The 17550-nt window shown below is 37.7% G+C and overlaps 1 protein-coding gene across 4 annotated transcripts in view; it reads left to right on the top strand.

Moving 5' to 3' along the window:
- LOC113928696 (intracisternal A particle-promoted polypeptide) overlaps positions 1 to 17550 on the top strand; it is a 38670-nt gene that overhangs the window by 17607 nt on the left and 3513 nt on the right. For 3 of the 4 annotated variants that reach the window (XM_027604629.2, XM_027604612.2, XM_027604602.2), the window contains 3 exons: positions 4751 to 4888; positions 5446 to 5568; positions 8656 to 8876. In XM_027604629.2, coding sequence (XP_027460430.1) covers positions 4751 to 4888; positions 5446 to 5568; positions 8656 to 8876 — 482 coding nt within the window. Of the gene's footprint in view, positions 1 to 4750; positions 4889 to 5445; positions 5569 to 8655; positions 8877 to 9911; positions 10048 to 17550 lie in introns of those variants that run through there. The other variant, XM_027604620.1, reaches the window with a different exon arrangement.

Raw genomic sequence — 17550 nt, 5'->3', positions numbered from 1 at the left:
TCTATGGTTTAGTCTAAAACACAAAAAGTTGTATGTAAAAAAAATTTTTTTAAGATTTATTCATTATTTGAGAGAGAGCACTAGCGGAGGCGTAGCAGAGGGAGAGGGAGAATCTCAAGCAGACTCAGTGCTGCGCCCAATGTAGGGCTTGATCTCACAACCCTGAGATCACGACCTGAACAACCAGGAGTTGGTCCCTTAACCCACTGCACCACCCAGGCACCTCTTGAAAATGTTATTACTATTTTGGGGCGCCTGGGTGGCTCAGTCGTTAAGCGTCTGCCTTCGGCTCAGGTCATGATCCCAGGGTCCTGGGATCAAGCCCCGCATCGGGCTCCCTGCTCCGTGGGACACCTGCTTCTCCTTCTCCCACTCCCCCTGCTTGTGTTCCCTTTCTCGTTGTGTCTGTCAAATAAATAAAAAATCTTAAAAAAAAAAAAGAAAAGAAAATGCCATTACTATTTTTTGACTATGATACTGTCAGTTTAAGATGAGAGAGATATAGAGAATATTTGGTTTTTACTTCTCTTTTGGAGGGAACATAATTGTCCCTTAAAAACAGTTCATTAAGAGGCAACTGGGTGGCTCAGTCAGTTAAGCAGCTGACTCTTGATTTTGGCTCAGGTCATGATCTCAGGGTTGTGAGATCGGGCCCCACGCTGGGCTCTGCTCAGTGCAGACTCTGTTTGTCCCTCTCCCTCTATGCCTCCCCCCGTGTGCACTCTCTCTCTCTCAAATGAAATAAATAAAATCTTAAAAGGAAAAAGAACTCAGTTCATTAAATCAATAAATGCCATGGTGAATCCAGAAATCCCAACAAAGAAATAAGAGTTTTAAGCAATAACTTTCTGTCAGCATAAAGACCATGATTCTATATAATCTTTGACTAAAACTCTCATAGCTCTTTTTATATACACTTTGGCATATGGATAGTTTCATTGCATGAACTCTCCTGTTTAACATAGGGTCACAGTGTCCTGTGTGACACTTTCATATATATGTGTCCCCTTTCCTCATGCCACAGAAATACTTATGGGCACCCTTCAAAAATGCTATGACTTCAGGGCGCCTGGGTGGCTCAGTTGGTTGAGCGACTGCCTTCGGCTCAGATCATGATCCTGAAGTCCCAGGATCGAGTCCCACATCGGGCTTCCTGCTCAGCAGGGAGTCTGCTTCTCCCTCTGACCCTCTTCCCTCTCATGCTCTCTGTCTCTCGTTCTCTCTCTCAAATAAATAAATAAAATCTTTAAAAAAAATAAAAATCTTCAAAAATGCTATGACTTTAGTATTAATTATTTATTTATTTTTAAGTAGTCTCCACATCCAATGTGGGGCTTAACCTCATGACCGAGATCAGGGCCACATGCTCTACTAACTAAGCCAGGCACTTCAACTCGGGCTACTATTATTAATAATATCAATATTGCTATCTTAAGATATTTTATGATATATAATTTTAAGATAATTTTTATTATCAAAGTAATTCAGGTTTGTAGTAGAAATTTTTGCTGAAATTGAAGCATATGAAAAAAATAAAAATCACCCATACTCTAATCATATCACCCAGAGATAATCACAATATTTGGTTTATTTCCTTCTACTACATATTTTTAGGGGCGCTTGGGTGGCTCAGATGGTTAAGCATCTGCCTTTGGCTCAGGTCATGATCCCAGGGTCCTGGGATCGAGCCCCACATTGGGTTCCCGACTCAGCAGGGAGCCTGCTTCTCCCTCTCCCTCTGCCTCTCCCCTGTTCATGCTCTCTCTCTCTGTATCTCTCTGTGTCTCAAATGAATAAATAAAATCTTTAAAAAAATAATAAAAATAAATACTATTTTTAAAAATTAAGATATAATTCACATACCATAAAATTCAGTTTGAAGTATATGGTTCAGTGGTTTTTAGCATATTCATAAAGTTGTACAACCATTACCACTGTTTAATTCCAGAACATTTTTTTTTAAAGATTTTATTTATTTATTTGACAGAGGGAGACACAGCAAGAGAGGGAACACAAGCAGGGAGAGTGGGAGAAGGAGAAGCAGGCTTCCTGCCAAGCAGGGAGCCCAATGTGGAGCTCGATCCCAGGACCCTGGGACCATGACCTGAGCCCAAGGCAGACGCTTGACGACTGAGCCACCCAGGTGCCCCAATTCCAGGACATTTTTATCACTACAAAAAGCCACTCTTATTATTTAGGGAAATTTTTATATCAGTGTAGGGAATTGTTTACAAAGTATGTTTCCAGATTCCATCCAAAGGTCAATCTTGCAAGCAGGCCTTTCTAAGGATAGGCATTCTCAGGCCTGCTGCGCTGATTCTTTTCTGCACGGTAGTTTTCTATGTTCAGGATTCCAGGCCCTCATAAAGTTATATGTTATATGTGCTGCATATGCCTTTTGCTACTCTGCTGCTTCATCTTTCACTTTCATTTTATTTTTTTAAAGATTTTATTTATTTATTTGACAGAGAGAGACACAGCAAGAGAGGGAACACAAGCAGGAGGAGTGGGCGAGGGAGAAGCAGGCCTCCCGCCGAGCGGGGAGCCCAATGCAGGGCTTGATCCCAGGACCCTGGGATCATGACCCGAGCTGAAGGCAGACGCTTAATGACTGAGCCACCCAGGCGCGCCTGTATTTTTCATTTTAATGTAGCTAACTCTATTATTATTTATTTTCCCTTTATGGTTAGTGTTTCTAGTATCTTTTTAAAGAAATCCTTCCCTACTCCAAAGTCATGAGGATATATACCTTTATTATTTTCTAAAATTTTAGTTTTAGAACTAACTGTATGTCTGTAATGTATGTCTGCAATCCACCTGGAATTGAGTTTTTAGATAATGAGTAGGGAACCAGTTTCATCTTTTCCTCATAGATATAACCAATTATCCCAGCATAAAAAGCTTTTGTTTCCCTATTGCTGTGCAGTGCAAACTCTGTCATATATCAGGTAATCATATATGTTGGTCTCTCTTTCTAGAATTTCTTTTCTGTTTTGGTCTCTCTGTGTATCGTTATCTTAATCACTATAGGTCTGTTTTTAAGTCTGATAAGCTTACCTGATAGGACAGTTTCTCCCCTTACTATTCTTGTGTGGGAGTGCTTGGCTATTCTGGGCCCTATGTACTTCTGTATAAATTTTAGAGCCAGTTCATCAAATCTGTTTGTTTTCTTTTATCAAATCTGTCTTTAAAAATAATGTATGACAATGGAATACTAGTCAGCCATCAAAAAAATGAAATCTTGCCATTTGCAATGACATGGATGGAACCAGGGTGTATTATGCTAAGTGAAGTAAGTCAATCAGAGAAAGACAGTTATCATATGATCTCACTCATATGTGGAATTTAGGAAACAAAACAAAGGATCATAGGGGAAGAGAGGAAAAAATAAAACAAGATGAAATCAGAGAGGGAGACAAACCATAAGAGACTTGTAAGTGTAGGAAACAAACTGAGGGCTGCTGAAGGGGAGAGGGGTAGGGGGAAGGGGTAACTGGTGATGGACATTAAGGGGGCACGTGATGTAATGAGCACTGGGTATTATATAAGACTGATGAATCACTGACCTCTACCTCTGAAACCAATAATATATGTTAATTAATTGGATTTAAATTTTAAAAATGTTAGTTCGAGAAAAAGATAAAAATAATGTATGATTCCACTTATGTGAGGTACTTAGAATAGTCAAAATCATCAAAGACAGGAAGTATAATGGTGGTTGTCTGGGGCTGGGGGAGGGGAGAGTGGGGAGTTACTGTTTGAATCAGTATAATGTTTCAGTTTTACAAGATGTAGAGAGTTTTGGGGGTGGATAGTGGTGATGGCTACACAAAAATATGAATGTGTTTAACATCACTGAACTCTACACTTAAAAATGGTTAAGATGGTAAATTTTATGTTACTTGTATTTTAACAATAAAAAAGTGTGTTTCAAATTGGGATTTTGTTAAATCTATAAATCAGTTTGGGGATAATCATCTTTACATTGATTCTTCTAATTCATGAACATGATATATCTCTTCATTTACTTAGATATTCCTTAATTTAAAATTTTATCTAAATGAAGTTTATAAATTTTATCTGCCAGAGGTCTTGTACAATGTTTGATTAGACTTATTTCTAGGTAGAGTCTATTTTAAAATTATTTTTTAGGGCACCTGGGTGGCTCAGTTGGTTAAGCGACTGCCTTCGGCTCAGGTCATGATCCTGGAGTGCCAGGATCGAGTCCTGCATCGGGCTCCCTGCTCAGCAGGGAGTCTGCTTCTCCCTCTGACCCTCCCCCCTCTCATGTGCTCTCTCTCTCTCATTCTCTCTCTCAAATAAATAAATTAAAAAATTCTTTTTTAAGTGATACCTTTTTAGAAATTTTTATTTTCTCTTTGTTGCTAGGTAAAGATTGCATTAAAATTCAAATTATACCAGACCAGGTATCCAAATTAATACATGAAAAAATATAGAAGTGTTAAAGTACAAATTTTATCCCCAAAAATTACACGGATTATTTGGGTGGTAGAATTAGAAATAGATAATAGGAAAATTATGCCATGTTTCATTAAGTGGGCTTTAATAAATGACAATGCTGTTGATTTATAATAACACTTATGGGGCAAACTAATCTTAATGAATAGTATAAAATCAGACATAATAGTTGAATTTCTGATAATACAGAATGCTACTGAATATTGTATTATGGTTCTAGGCTATTAGCATCACTAAACCTTCTGATATGTGTCTCTTTTATTTAACTCAGGTGAAAAGGATTCGATGATTTTTGACTGTACTGAATGCTATGATCCAGTTACTAAACAGTGGACAACTGTAGCTTCAATGAATCACCCCCGCTGTGGCTTGGGAGTGTGTGTGTGTTATGGGGCTATCTATGCTTTGGGTAATTATGATTTTTGGTTTAAGGATATCTAGTATTATTTAAATTCTTAGATTCTAATTACTTTAGACATTTCCCTTCCCTCCCATAAGAAACTTATATTTTTTCAGCTTTATAAATTTTTATTTTCAAAATTAAATTACTTGGGGAATATTGTCAAGTATGGAGCTCTTAGAAGGAGATGGAGATAAAATGTAGATAAGATGTCCAGTGAAGTACTTTAGCTAACTAGTTAAATCTCATGATTAGGATAGCCATTCTGAATATGCAGAAGTTGTTTCAAAAGGTAGTTTTGCAAAATACCTTATTTCCTAAGCAATATGATGAGCTTTTGTTTTTATTTTGTTTTGTTTTTTTAAATCTCTGATGAAAACTAGGCAGAGTTAAGATCCAAGTTTTATAGTCAGATTCTAACTTTTTGTATGATCTTGGACAAATAACCCTCTGGTCCATGTGATAATCATTCACAATATAAAGTTGCCAGATTAGATGTTTTCTAAGGTATTTTTCATAGATAAGACTCCTTTATCCAGAATTGACATTCTTCTATTTGGTTACAGGTGGATGGGTTGGAGCTGAGATAGGGAACACCATTGAACGATTTGATCCTGATGAAAATAAGTGGGAAGTAGTTGGCAACATGGCTATGTCACGCTACTACTTTGGGTGTTGTGAAATGCAAGGTAATTGCTTTCTAAAAAATTTTTCCTGAAAATGTATTTTATTTTAATTTATTTGTTTATCTTTTGGGGGAAGGGCAGAGGGAGAGAAGAGAATCCTAAGCAGGCTCCATGCCCAGCATGGAGCCCAACATAGGGCTCAATCTCACAACCCTGAGATCATGACCTGAGCTGAAATCAAGAGTCAGATGCTTAACTGACTGAGTCACCCAGGTGCCCCCCCCTTTTTTCCCCTAAAAATATATTTTTTTAAAGTTTTTTTTAAGATTTATTTATTTATTTATTGAAAGAGAATAAGAGAAGCTTCTCCCTCTGACCCTCCCCCCTCGCATGTGCTCTCTCTCTCTCATTATCTCTCTCAAATAAATAAATAAAATCTTTAAAAAAAAACTAAATTTGAAGCTTTATTTTCACAAAACTATATTTTATGTCTGTTAGTTTTGAATGCTTGACACTAACAATATGGAAGTATTGTTTTTAACATTTTATATGTTTTAACCTCTTATATTCTTATTTCTGTATTGCCAAAAAAATCATTTTTTTCCAAAATAAACAAAGCTAGAATTAAAAATTACAGATAGGCACAAATACCTGACTGGGGCAAAATAAGCATTTGAACCTTCATCCATCTTTGTCACTTTCTCTGCCATACAGCCCTTAGTAAGTATTTCTAAGTAGGAAGAAGATATAAAAAACAATCTTCACTGTCTCTTCTGATTCAGTCCACACAGAATATAATGCTATGACAGATTTGAAAAATGTTGTACTACATATTAAAATGGTGTACAAACATTATTTTAATTGTCTACTATATCCTGAGAAGTAGTTGGTAAGCACTGTCAAGTAGAACCTGATTCTTGGTCCAGAATTGGAGAGCAGATTTATATGTACCTGTAGAGTAGTGAGCAGTGTGCTCATTGTTATAACAACTCAACCTGCTATTCCCAGCTCAAGTTCTTTCTGCTTTGTGAATACCTTCTCAGATTTCCATTAGCATTTTAATGTTCAAATTACATGGTACAGACTGTATTCTATTGTGTAATACTATAGTGTTCTCTAATTGTTTTATATCTATTATTTTTATCTTCTCATATAAATTAGGTGTTCTGAGACTTAGTTTTCAACATGGGGTGAGGGGCAGTTTCCCTCCTACTAACAAGAAGAGGTTCTCAGAACACCAGCTGGGTGTTGGAGAATTCAATTCAACTCTAACACTATGTACCTATACCTGGAGATAACATCAAATTCCACAGGTTGAAGCTCAGTCCTACAAGATGCTCATCCTCCCCAGGCTATTACCTGTGCTTCTGATAGACTGGCTATAGATCAGAAGTTCTAATGGTCCCTCCTCTTCAGGTTCAATTAATTTGCTAGGGTGACTCACAGAACTCAGAGAAAATGTTACTACTAAAATGATACAATGCAGGAACAGCTAGATGGAAGAGATGCAAAGTCGTTATGAGGAAGGCGCACAGAGTTTTCATGCCCTCTCCAGATACTCCACTGTCCCCATATCTCCACGTATTCACCAACCCAGAAGCTCTTCAAACCCTTTCTTTTGGATTTTTATGGAGGCTTCACTATACATAGGCATGAGTGGTTAAATCATTGGTCATTGGTGATTGATTCAACCTCTACACGTTCTCCTCTCCCCAGAGGTCAGGGGCCGAGACTGAAAGTTCCCACACTCAAATCATAGCTTTGGCTCCTTTGGCAACCACCCCCCATCCTTAAGTGCTTTCCCAAAGTTACCTCATTAGCATAAAAAAAGACAAGCCTGATCATTCTTAACACTTCGGAAATTCCAAGGGTTCGGGTTGCTATGAGCAAGGAATTGTGGATGAAGACCATATATAGATGAGAAATATATATATATATATGTATTATAATTTTATTTTTTAGGACTTTATTTATTTGAGGGGTGGGGAGAGAGAACATGAGCAGGGGGAGGGGCAGAGGGAGAGGGAGAAGCAAACTCCCGCTGAGCAGGGAGCCCCACACAGGGCTGGATCCCATGACCTGAGCCAAAGGCAGATGCGTAACCAACTGAGCCACCCAGGTGCCCCCCAATTATGTGTTTCTTATAAATCACAGTATTGTATCTTCTAAAATCATAGAGCTAGAGAGGCATCTTGGAGATTATCTATTTCAACCCCTTTATTTATAGATGAGCAAGCTGAAGATCAGGAAGGTTGTGAATTGTCTTTTCCCATAGCTGGTTACTGGCAAAGCTGAATCTAGAACCCAAGTTCACTGACATTTAGCTCACATTTCTTAAAATGCCATTCTTTATAACTTATAGCTCCTCATTGTAGATTGTCAGAACCATTAGTTTCAAATCAAATTTAATAAGAAACTCACTGTGAATTATATTCTATTGTAATCTGGTAATTGATCCTGAATACCTTAATCTAGCCATATAACTATTCTAATTTGAATTCAATTCTCTATATCCATTTGAGCAACAGGTAGGCTGTCACCAAACAAGGCCATATCATTCCCAGTTTAAGTGCCTGGCATTTTTTTTAGGGGGAAAAAAAATCACTCTCCCTTTCCTTTTTTACCTCATGGTAGCAGTGGTTCTGGAACTTGAGATCATCAAGCAGATAATAAGAGGGAAAACCTTGTCTGACTGTTTTGTTATAGCATTATAAGTTCTTTGAAAAATAAATGTCACTTAATTTTTTTTGAAGATGTATTTATTTATTTTAGAGAGAGAGCACGTGCATGGGGGGGAGGGGCAAAAGGAGAGGGAGAGAATCTTAGGCAGACTCCATGCTTAGCGTGGAGCACAACGACACAGGACCCTGAGATCATGACCTGAGCCGAAATCAAGAGTCGGATGCTTAACCGACTGAACTACCAGGCACCCTTTAAATGCCACTTTAAATTATACCTCTAATTCTTGTAACATGCTTAAATGTGAGCTATGATATACTAGACAGAAGTCAATTTCTCTCTTAAAGGATAATGTGAGCCTTATATTAAAATATGGCATCAGCATAGCAGACATAAATCACAACTATTACTTTTTATAATTATTTATATTCTATTTTCTGTAGCATCTGAACAAAAATATTCTGTTTCCAGGTTTAATTTATGTAATTGGGGGCATCAGCAATGAAGGAATAGAGCTTCGTTCTTTTGAAGTATATGATCCACTTTCTAAGCGTTGGTCTCCACTTCCTCCAATGGGAACCAGGAGAGCATATCTTGGTGTGGCTGCACTCAATGACTGTATCTATTCTGTTGGAGGGTGGAATGAGACACAAGATGCTCTTCATACTGTAGAAAAATATTCCTTCGAAGAGGTAGGTTGGATGATTTCAAATGCTTAATATGCTGTTATTCTTTTAATGTCTATAAGATCTATAGTGATGTGCATTCTTTTATTCATGATATTAATCATTTGTAGGGTTTTTTTTGCTTTTCAGAACACCAACTTTGGTGTCATAGGTTTTTTTCTATTGATTGCCCATCTTCTGTTTCACTGATGTCTGTTTCTATCTTTTTTCATATTTCTATTTGTTTTTGGTTTAATTTGCACTTTTTTCTAAATTCTTAAAGTAGAAGCTTAAATGATTTTATTTATTTATTTATTTATTTATTTATTTATTTATTTAAGATTTTATTTATTTGACAGAGAGAGACACAGCAAGAGAGGGAACACAAGCAGGGGGAGTGGGAGAGGGAGAAGCAGGCTTCCCGCTGAGCAGGGAGCCCAATGTGGAGCTCGATCTCAGGACCCTAGGATTATGACCTGAGCCGAAGGCAGACGCTTAAAGACTGAGCCACCCAGGCACCCCTTAAATGATTGATTTTAGACCTTTCTTTTTTTATAATGTAAATGTTTAAAACTATAAATTATTTTCAAGCACTGTTTTAAGTGCATCCCCCACATTTTGATATGTTCTATTTTATTTATTTATTTATTTGGTTATATTTTAATTAGCATTTATCTTGAAATACATCTTCTAATTTCCCTGGTAATTTCTTTTTTGAGCAGTGAGTTGTTAGAAGTATGTTATTTATTTTCCAAATATTTGGGGATTTTCCAGATATTTGTATTACTTATTTCTAATTTAATTCCATTGTGATCAGAGAGCATACTTTGTATGATTTCTGTCTTGGTAAATGGTTCCATGTCTGCCTAAAAGGAATTTATATTCTGCTGTTGTTGAGTGTAGTAGTCTATAAATGTCAGTTAGTTCAAATTGGTTAGTGTTGTTCAAGTCTTCCCTAGTCTTTTTAACTTGTGCAATTGTTTTGTCAATTATTAAGAAGGAAGGGTTGAAATCTTCAAATGTAATTACAGATTTCTCTGTTTCTCCTTTCATTTTTGTCAGGTTTTACCTCAGAAATGTAGGAGCCAAGGGCAGGCTGCCCCAACATGTGCCACTTTGGCATCTTGATTATTTTATTATTTTATTAAAGATCTATTTATTTGAGAGAAAGAACTTGAGCAGGGAGAGGGACAGTGGGAGAGGGAGAGAAACAGACTCCCCTCTGAGCCAGGAGCCCGCCACAGGGCTCAATCACAGGAACCTGAGATCATGACCCAAGCTGAAACCAAGAGTCAGATGCTTAACTGACTGAGCCACCCATGCCCCCCTGGCATATTGATTATTTTAAATAAAAGTTACTTAAGAGACAGGCTATGCAAGAAGGACTTTCTGACCCTCCTCTGTCCCCCTAAAAGCAGGAAATAAATCTCTTATTTGAAAGGTACCTTCCTTGTACCAGGAAGTTTAAAAAGGCATCTGTATCACCCAGATGGGAAATTTAGAGCCAAGAAGAATGTATAAACAACCCTTGTTACTTTTTTACTAATTTATTATCAGAGCCCAAATTCTCTTTAGAACTTCTTACTAATTAAAACTCCTAAAGTTAATTTTACTTTTAATTTTACTTTGTCCTGTCAATTCCCCACAGATTTATTGTCTCTGTATAAAAACTGCCTTGGGGGGCGCCTGGGTGGCTCAGTTGGTTAAGCGACTGCCTTCGGCTCAGGTCATGATCCTGGAGTCCCGGGATTGAGTCCCGGGATCGAGTCCCGCATCGGGCTCCCTGCTCAGCAGGGAGTCTGCTTCTCCCTCTGACCCTCCCCCCTCTCATGTGCTCTCTCTCTCTCTTCATTCTCGCTCTCTCAAATAAATAAATAAAATCTTTAAAAAAAAACTGCCTTGGTCACTTCTTTAGGTCTCAATTACATTATTGGGCCTCTTGTGCAAGTAATAAAACTTTTTTTTCTCTTGTTAATCTGTCTGATGTAAATTTAATTCTTAGTCCAGCTGGAAGAATTTACCTTAAGAGTAAAGGAAGAATTTTTCCTTCCCTGCGCATATTTTGAATCTCTATTATTAAGTGTGTACAGGTTAAGATTATTGTCTTCTTGATGAATTTGATCCTTTTCACAGTCATGGAATATTTGTCTTTATCTTTGGTAATATTCTTTGTTCCTAAGTCTACTTTGTCTGATATTAATGTAACCACTGATGTAGCCAAGCTATCTTTTGATTATTATTTACCTGATACATGTTTTTCTTTCCTTCCACTTTAAATCTATCTACATCTTTATAAGCTGCATCTCTTGTAAGATAACATACAGTTGTAGTCTCTTTTTTCATCCAGTTTGACAATCTCAAACTTTCAAATGGAGTCTTTAGAGTTTTTACTATTTATATGTAATGTAGTTACAGAAATGGTCGGTGTTTAGACTCCTGTTTTGCAGTTTTTCTATTTGTACATTTCATTCTTTGATCATTTTTTCCCTCTTTTCTGTCTTTATGTTGATTGTTTTAGTATTCCATTTTATCTCTTTTATTATCCAATTAACTATAACACTTCACTTTTTAGTGGTTACTGTAGGGTTTACATTATATATTATATATATTTATACTATACATATTACTGTATCAAGGTGACCTTTGAATAGTATCATATTACTTCACTTTCTTGTTCTTTTTCTTTTTTTAATTTTAAACCATTTTTATTTATTTATTTATTTTTAGCTTTCTCTCTTTTTTTAAAGATTTATTTATTTATTTATTAGAGAGAGTGAGAGAGAGAGTACAAGCAGGGGGAGTGGCAGAGGGAGAAGCAGGCTCCCCACTGAGTAGGGAGCCTGATGCAGGGCTTGATCCTAGGACCTGGATCATGGCCTGAGCCGAAGGCAGATGCTCAACTGACTGAGCCACCCAGGGACCCCAACAGTCAGTTATATTTAAAATAAAAAATTTTTTAAAGATTTTATTTATTTATTTGACAGAGAGAGGGAACACAAGCAGGGGGAGTGGGAGAGGGAGAAGCAGGCTTCCCACCGAGCAGGGAGCCCAATGTGGGACTCGATCCCAGGACCCTGGGATCATGACCCAAGCCGAAGGCAGACGCTTAATGACTGAGTCACCCAGGCGCCCCTCAAATAATTTTTTTTTAATTTTATTATTATTTTTTAAAGATTTTATTTATTTATTTGACAGAGAGAGACACAGCGAGAGAGGGAACACAAGCAGGGGGAGAGGGAGAAGCAGGCTTCCCGCGGAACAGGGAGCCCGATGCAGGGCTCGATCCCAGGACTCTGGGATCATGACCTGAGCCGAAGGCAGACGCTCAATGACTGAGCCACCCAAGTGCCCCTAAAATAAAATTTTAATGTTCAAGTCTTCTATAATTATGCCTATATTAATAATTCCTAATTCCTAGTTCTTTTTTTTATGCTTTTATTTTTATTTATTTATTTGTTAGAGAGAGAGAGCAAAAGAGTGCACAAGTAGGGGAGGCAGCAAACAGAGGGAGAAGCAGGCTCCCCGCTGAGCAGGGAGCCCGATGCAGGACTCAAACCCAGAACCCCGGGAGCTGAAGGCAGATACTTAACTTAATGACTGAGCCACCCAGGTGTCCGGATCATTCCCAGTTCTATTCTTTTGTGTAGAACTAAGTTTCTGTCTCATAACATTTTCTCTTAGCATGAAGAACTTCCTTTAGTATTCTTTTTAGTGCTGGTCTGTTGGCATTTATTCTCTTAGTGTTCATTTTCTTTCTTTTTTTTTTTTTTAAATATTTATTTGTCAGAGAGAAAGAGACAGAGAACACAAGCAGGGGGAGTAGCAGAGGGAGAAGCAGACTCCCCGCTGAGCAGGGAGCCTGATGCAGGACTCAATCCCAGGCCCCTGGGATCATGACCTGAGCTGAAGGCAGACGCTTAACTGACTGAGCCACCCAGGCATTCCTTATTGCACCATTTCTGATGGGAAGTCAGTAGTCATTCTTATCCTTGTTCCCTTGTATGTAATGTGTCTTTTTTTCCTTTGGAGGCTTTTACAATTTTCTCTTTATTATGGGTTTCCAGTAATTTGATTATGGTGTGTCTTTTTGGAGTTTTGTGTTTAACCTGTTTAGAATTCATTGAACTCCTTGAATCTGTGGAATTATAGCTTCCATCAGAGTAAATGTTTTCAGCCATATTTCCTCAGATATTCTCCTGCTCTTTTTCTGAGACTCCAATAACATGTATGTAAGACCACTTTAATATTGTCCCACAGGTCACTGAGGCTCTGTTAATTTTTTTCTCCCCATCTTTTTTCTCTCTGTGCTTCAGTTCATTTTTGTTTTACAGCTTCATTGAGGTATACTTAATAAAAATTGTGTAGATTTAAGGTGTATAATGTGATGTTTTGATATATATTGTGAAATAATTACCAAATCAAGCTAATTAACATATTCATCACCTTATAGTTTCCTTTTCCTTTTTTTCCCATTTAGCTGAAGTCTTTATTAGCCATTCTAATTTTTAAAAAAAGTCCAGTGTAGTTAAACATACAGTATAATATTAGTTTCAGATTCTCTTTTCCTTTTTTCGTGTGTGGTGAGCGTTGCTTTCTTACCAAATTTCAGGTATACAATATAGTATTATGAATTATAGTTTCCATGTTGTATATTAGATCTCTAGAACTTATTCATCTTGCCTAAGTGAAATTCTGTTCTCTGTGCTTCAGTTTGGATGGTTTCTCTTGCTGTGTTTTCAAGTTCATTAATCTACATTGTCACACTTCTAGTTTGCAGTGTCTAATTACATTTAGGGAATTTTTCGCTTCAAATATTATATTTTTTAGCTCTAAAAGATCTTTTTGGTTGTTGTTTTTAATATCTTCCATTTCTCTCCTCATGTTCATGTTTTCCTTTAGATCCTTGAACATATTTATAATATCTGTTTTTAAGTCCTTGTCTGCTGATTTCATTATCACCATCACTTTTGGACCTGTATCTGTTGAACTTTCTTCCTGTTTGAGTCACCTTCTTCCTGCTTTTCCACATTTCTAGTAACTTCTGATTGGATGGTGGACACTGTGACTGTTACTTTGCTGAGTGTTTGGATTTTATTTTCTTATTTTAGGAAGTATTGAGTTTACTTTTGGTAAGCAGCTAAATTATTTGCAAATCAGACTGATTATTTTGAGACATATTCTTAAGCTTTGTAAGGAAGAGTAGTCGAGAGTAGTCTTTCCTTTAGGTTTCCTACTAAATAAAGAATGACCCTTCTTGAGTCTCTACTGAATGTCCTAGCTGTTCAGCAAGGTGTCTTTATTTTGGCTAGTCAAAACTAGAATGTCATCTAGCTTTGTGTGAGTTCTGGGTATTGTTCAGCTTACAACTCCTAAAATGGAAAACAGTTTCTCTAGTCACAATACTTTTGACACCAAATGTGTGGGTTTTCCATACTGAGCTGTTTTCCAGTTCTCTCTGGTCTCCAACTAGGTACCCTCAAGTCAATTCATTTCTGACCCTGACAACCCCACAAGTTAAGAGCTCAGTTTCTCTCTTTTTAAAAAAAATAATTTATTTATTTGACAGAGAGAGAGAGAGACAGTGAGAGAGGGAACCCAAGCAGGGGGAGTGGAAGAGTGAGAAGCAGGCTCCCGGCTGAGCAGGGAGCCTGATGCGGGGCTCGATCCCAGGCTCTGGGATCATGACCTGAGCTGAAGGCAGACGCTTAACGACTGAGCCACCCAGGCACCCCAAGAGTTCAGTTTAAAAAGATTGCCCCTCACTTTACATGCCACTACAAGTAGTGGGTCATCGGGTTAACCACTGACTTATTTACACTTGTCTGACTTGGCTACAAATTGGGGGTTCCCATAATCCTTTCCTCAGGTTCAATAATTTGCTCTAATGGCTTACAGAACTCAGGGAAACACTGTATGTACTATTAGTGGTCTATTATAAAGGATACAAATGGATAACCAGATAAAGAAGTATATAGAGCAAGGTCCAGAAGGGTCTTGAATGTAGGAGTCTATGTAGAATTTGGGTTGTGACACTGTCTTGACACATGGATATGTTCACCAACTTGGAAGCTCTCTGAACACCATAGTATAGAGATTTTATGGAGGCTTCATGATGTAGGCATAATTGATTATTAATTCAACCCCCAAACCTTCTCCCCTCCCCAAATGATAGGGAGTGGGGCTAAAAGTTCCAAGCTTCTAATTCTGGCTTGGTCTTTCTGGTAACCAGCCCCCATTTCTGAAGCTATTTAAGGAGTCCACCAAGAGTTGCCTCATTAGAACAAAAGACACTTCCATCATCCAGGGAATTCCCAGGGATTTAGGAGTTCTGAGTCAGGAACTGGGCCCAGAGGCCAAATGTATACTTCTTGTTATATCATATCCTCCTATGGGTTGTTCTTTGCCTGTTTCTCATGGAGTTTTACTTTATGCATTGCACAGATTAGTGGCATTCAGCTAAAGACACAAGGGGACCTCTGGCAGTCTTGCTTGCAAATCTTGGCTGCTTCAACCTCTCTAAACTCTGATCTCAGCCTCCTAAATCAGATTACCGTCATGCTGTGCTTGGGAATTCCCTTCTCTGTGGTGTTCAGAAAGCCCCACCAGACAGAAAGCCTAGACAACCATGAAGCTCACCTTCTTTGTTTCTATTTCTGAGTGATCACAGTTTTTCATTGTCTGTTGTCTGGGAACTTTTGTTTCTTAGGTTTTGTCTACTTTTCTAGGTCTTTATGGCAGAAGGACAGCTTTGGTGAAAATTATTCTATTGTAGCTGTAAGTGGAAATCCTTCCTATGTCATTTTGACATGTTACCATCATTCATTGAGCATGTCTTTACTTTCTAGCATAATAAAATATTTCAAGCTCATTTTGTACTTTCTCTGCTCTAGCCCTGAAATCAGCCATTTCTCTAAGAAGCTCCAGTTCCTCTTAGTGAAGGGGATAGTATTTAGAAACCAAGGTCTAGGCACTCAGACTACCCATGGCTACTGGAATATTGCTGCTTCTAGGCACTCTCAGTAAACAGAGCTAGGAATACATGTACCTATATACATGTATGTATTCACACACATATTCATTTGTAAGTATTTCTTAACATGTAAGTCTTATATGTGATAAAACCACAAGTTTATAATGATAACTCAAATTCCAGTGCAGTATCTCAGGTTCTTTCAGGCCTTCCCCATTTCCATGTTTGTAAATACTTTCTCCATTAGTTAAAAACTTGGCTCCTAGTATTCACCCTATAGCTCACCCTTGAACAACATGGTTTTGAACTGTGTGGGTCCACTTATACATGGATTTTTTTCAATAAATACAATATAGTACTGTAAATGTATCTTCTCTTCCTTATGATTTTCTTAATAACATTTTCTTTTCTGTAGCTTACTTTATTGTAAGAATATAGTACATAATACATACACAAAATATGTGTTAATTGACTATGTTATTGGTAAGGCTTTTGGTCAACAATGGGCTATTAATGGGGTGCCTGGGTGACTCATTCAGGTACACGTCCAACTCTTGACTTTGGTTCAGGTCATGATCTCCGGGTTGTGAGATTGAGCCCCACATCAGGCTCCAGACTAGGTGTGGAGCCTGCTTAAGATTCTCTCTGCCCTTCTCTCCCTTCCTCCCTGTCTCTAAAAAAAAAGCAAACAAAACAAAACAATCCCAGTAGGCTATTAGTAGTCAGGTTTTTGGGGAGTCAAAAGTTTTACATGGATTTTCTTTTTTTATTTTTATTTAAATTCAATTAACATACAATGTATTATTGGTTTCAGAGGTAGAGATCAGTGATTCATCAGTCTTATATAATACCCAGTGCTCATTATATCACATGCCCTCCTTAATGTCCATCACCCAGTTACCCAACCCTGTACCCATCTCCCGTCCAGCAACCCTCAGTTTGTTTCCTATGCTTAAGAGTCTCTTATGTTTAGTCTCCCTCTCTAATTTCATCTTGTACCACATCTTCTTCTTTTTTTTTAAGATTAAACCAGCTATTTTTGTGAATATCTCTGTCTTTTAAAATATGAGTATTTTGGGAGCACCTGGGTGACTCAGTTAAGTGTCTGACTCTTGATTCCAGCTCAGATCATGATCTCAAGGTCATGAGATCTAGCCCTGTGTTGGGCAGCGTGCTGGGCATGGAGCCTGCTTGGGATTCTCTCTCTCCCTCTGTCCCTCCCCCTGCTCGTGTGCTCTCTCTCTCTCCAAATAAATAAATAAAATATGAGTTTTTTCAGCTATGCCAACTTGTCATGGATTCTGTAATTTCAGATTTCCTTTAAGAAATGTCTGTTCATGTCTTGTACCCATTTTTTAATTGGGTGATGATAAATGATTATTTTGGTATTGAGTTGTAACAGTCAGTACTTTATATATTTTGGATACCAACCCTTTTATCAGATATGTCATTTGCAAATATCTTCTCCCAGTCAGTAGGTTATCTTTTAGTTTTGTTGATTGTTTTCTTTGCTGTGCAGAAAGAAGCTTTTTATTTTGATGTAATCCCAATAGTTTAGTTTTGCTTTTATTTTTTTCTTGCCTCAAGAGACATATCTAGAAAAATGTTGCTACAGCCAATGTCAGAAAAACTGCTGCCTGTACTCTCTTCTAGGATTTTTATGGTATCAGGTCTCACATTCAGATCCTTATCCATTTTTAGCTTATTTTTGTAAATGGTGTAAGGGAGTGG

Source organism: Zalophus californianus, chromosome 4, assembly GCF_009762305.2.
Source record: "Zalophus californianus isolate mZalCal1 chromosome 4, mZalCal1.pri.v2, whole genome shotgun sequence".
Taxonomy (NCBI): Eukaryota; Metazoa; Chordata; class Mammalia; order Carnivora; family Otariidae; genus Zalophus; species Zalophus californianus.
This window is presented reverse-complemented; position numbering and strand designations above follow the sequence as displayed.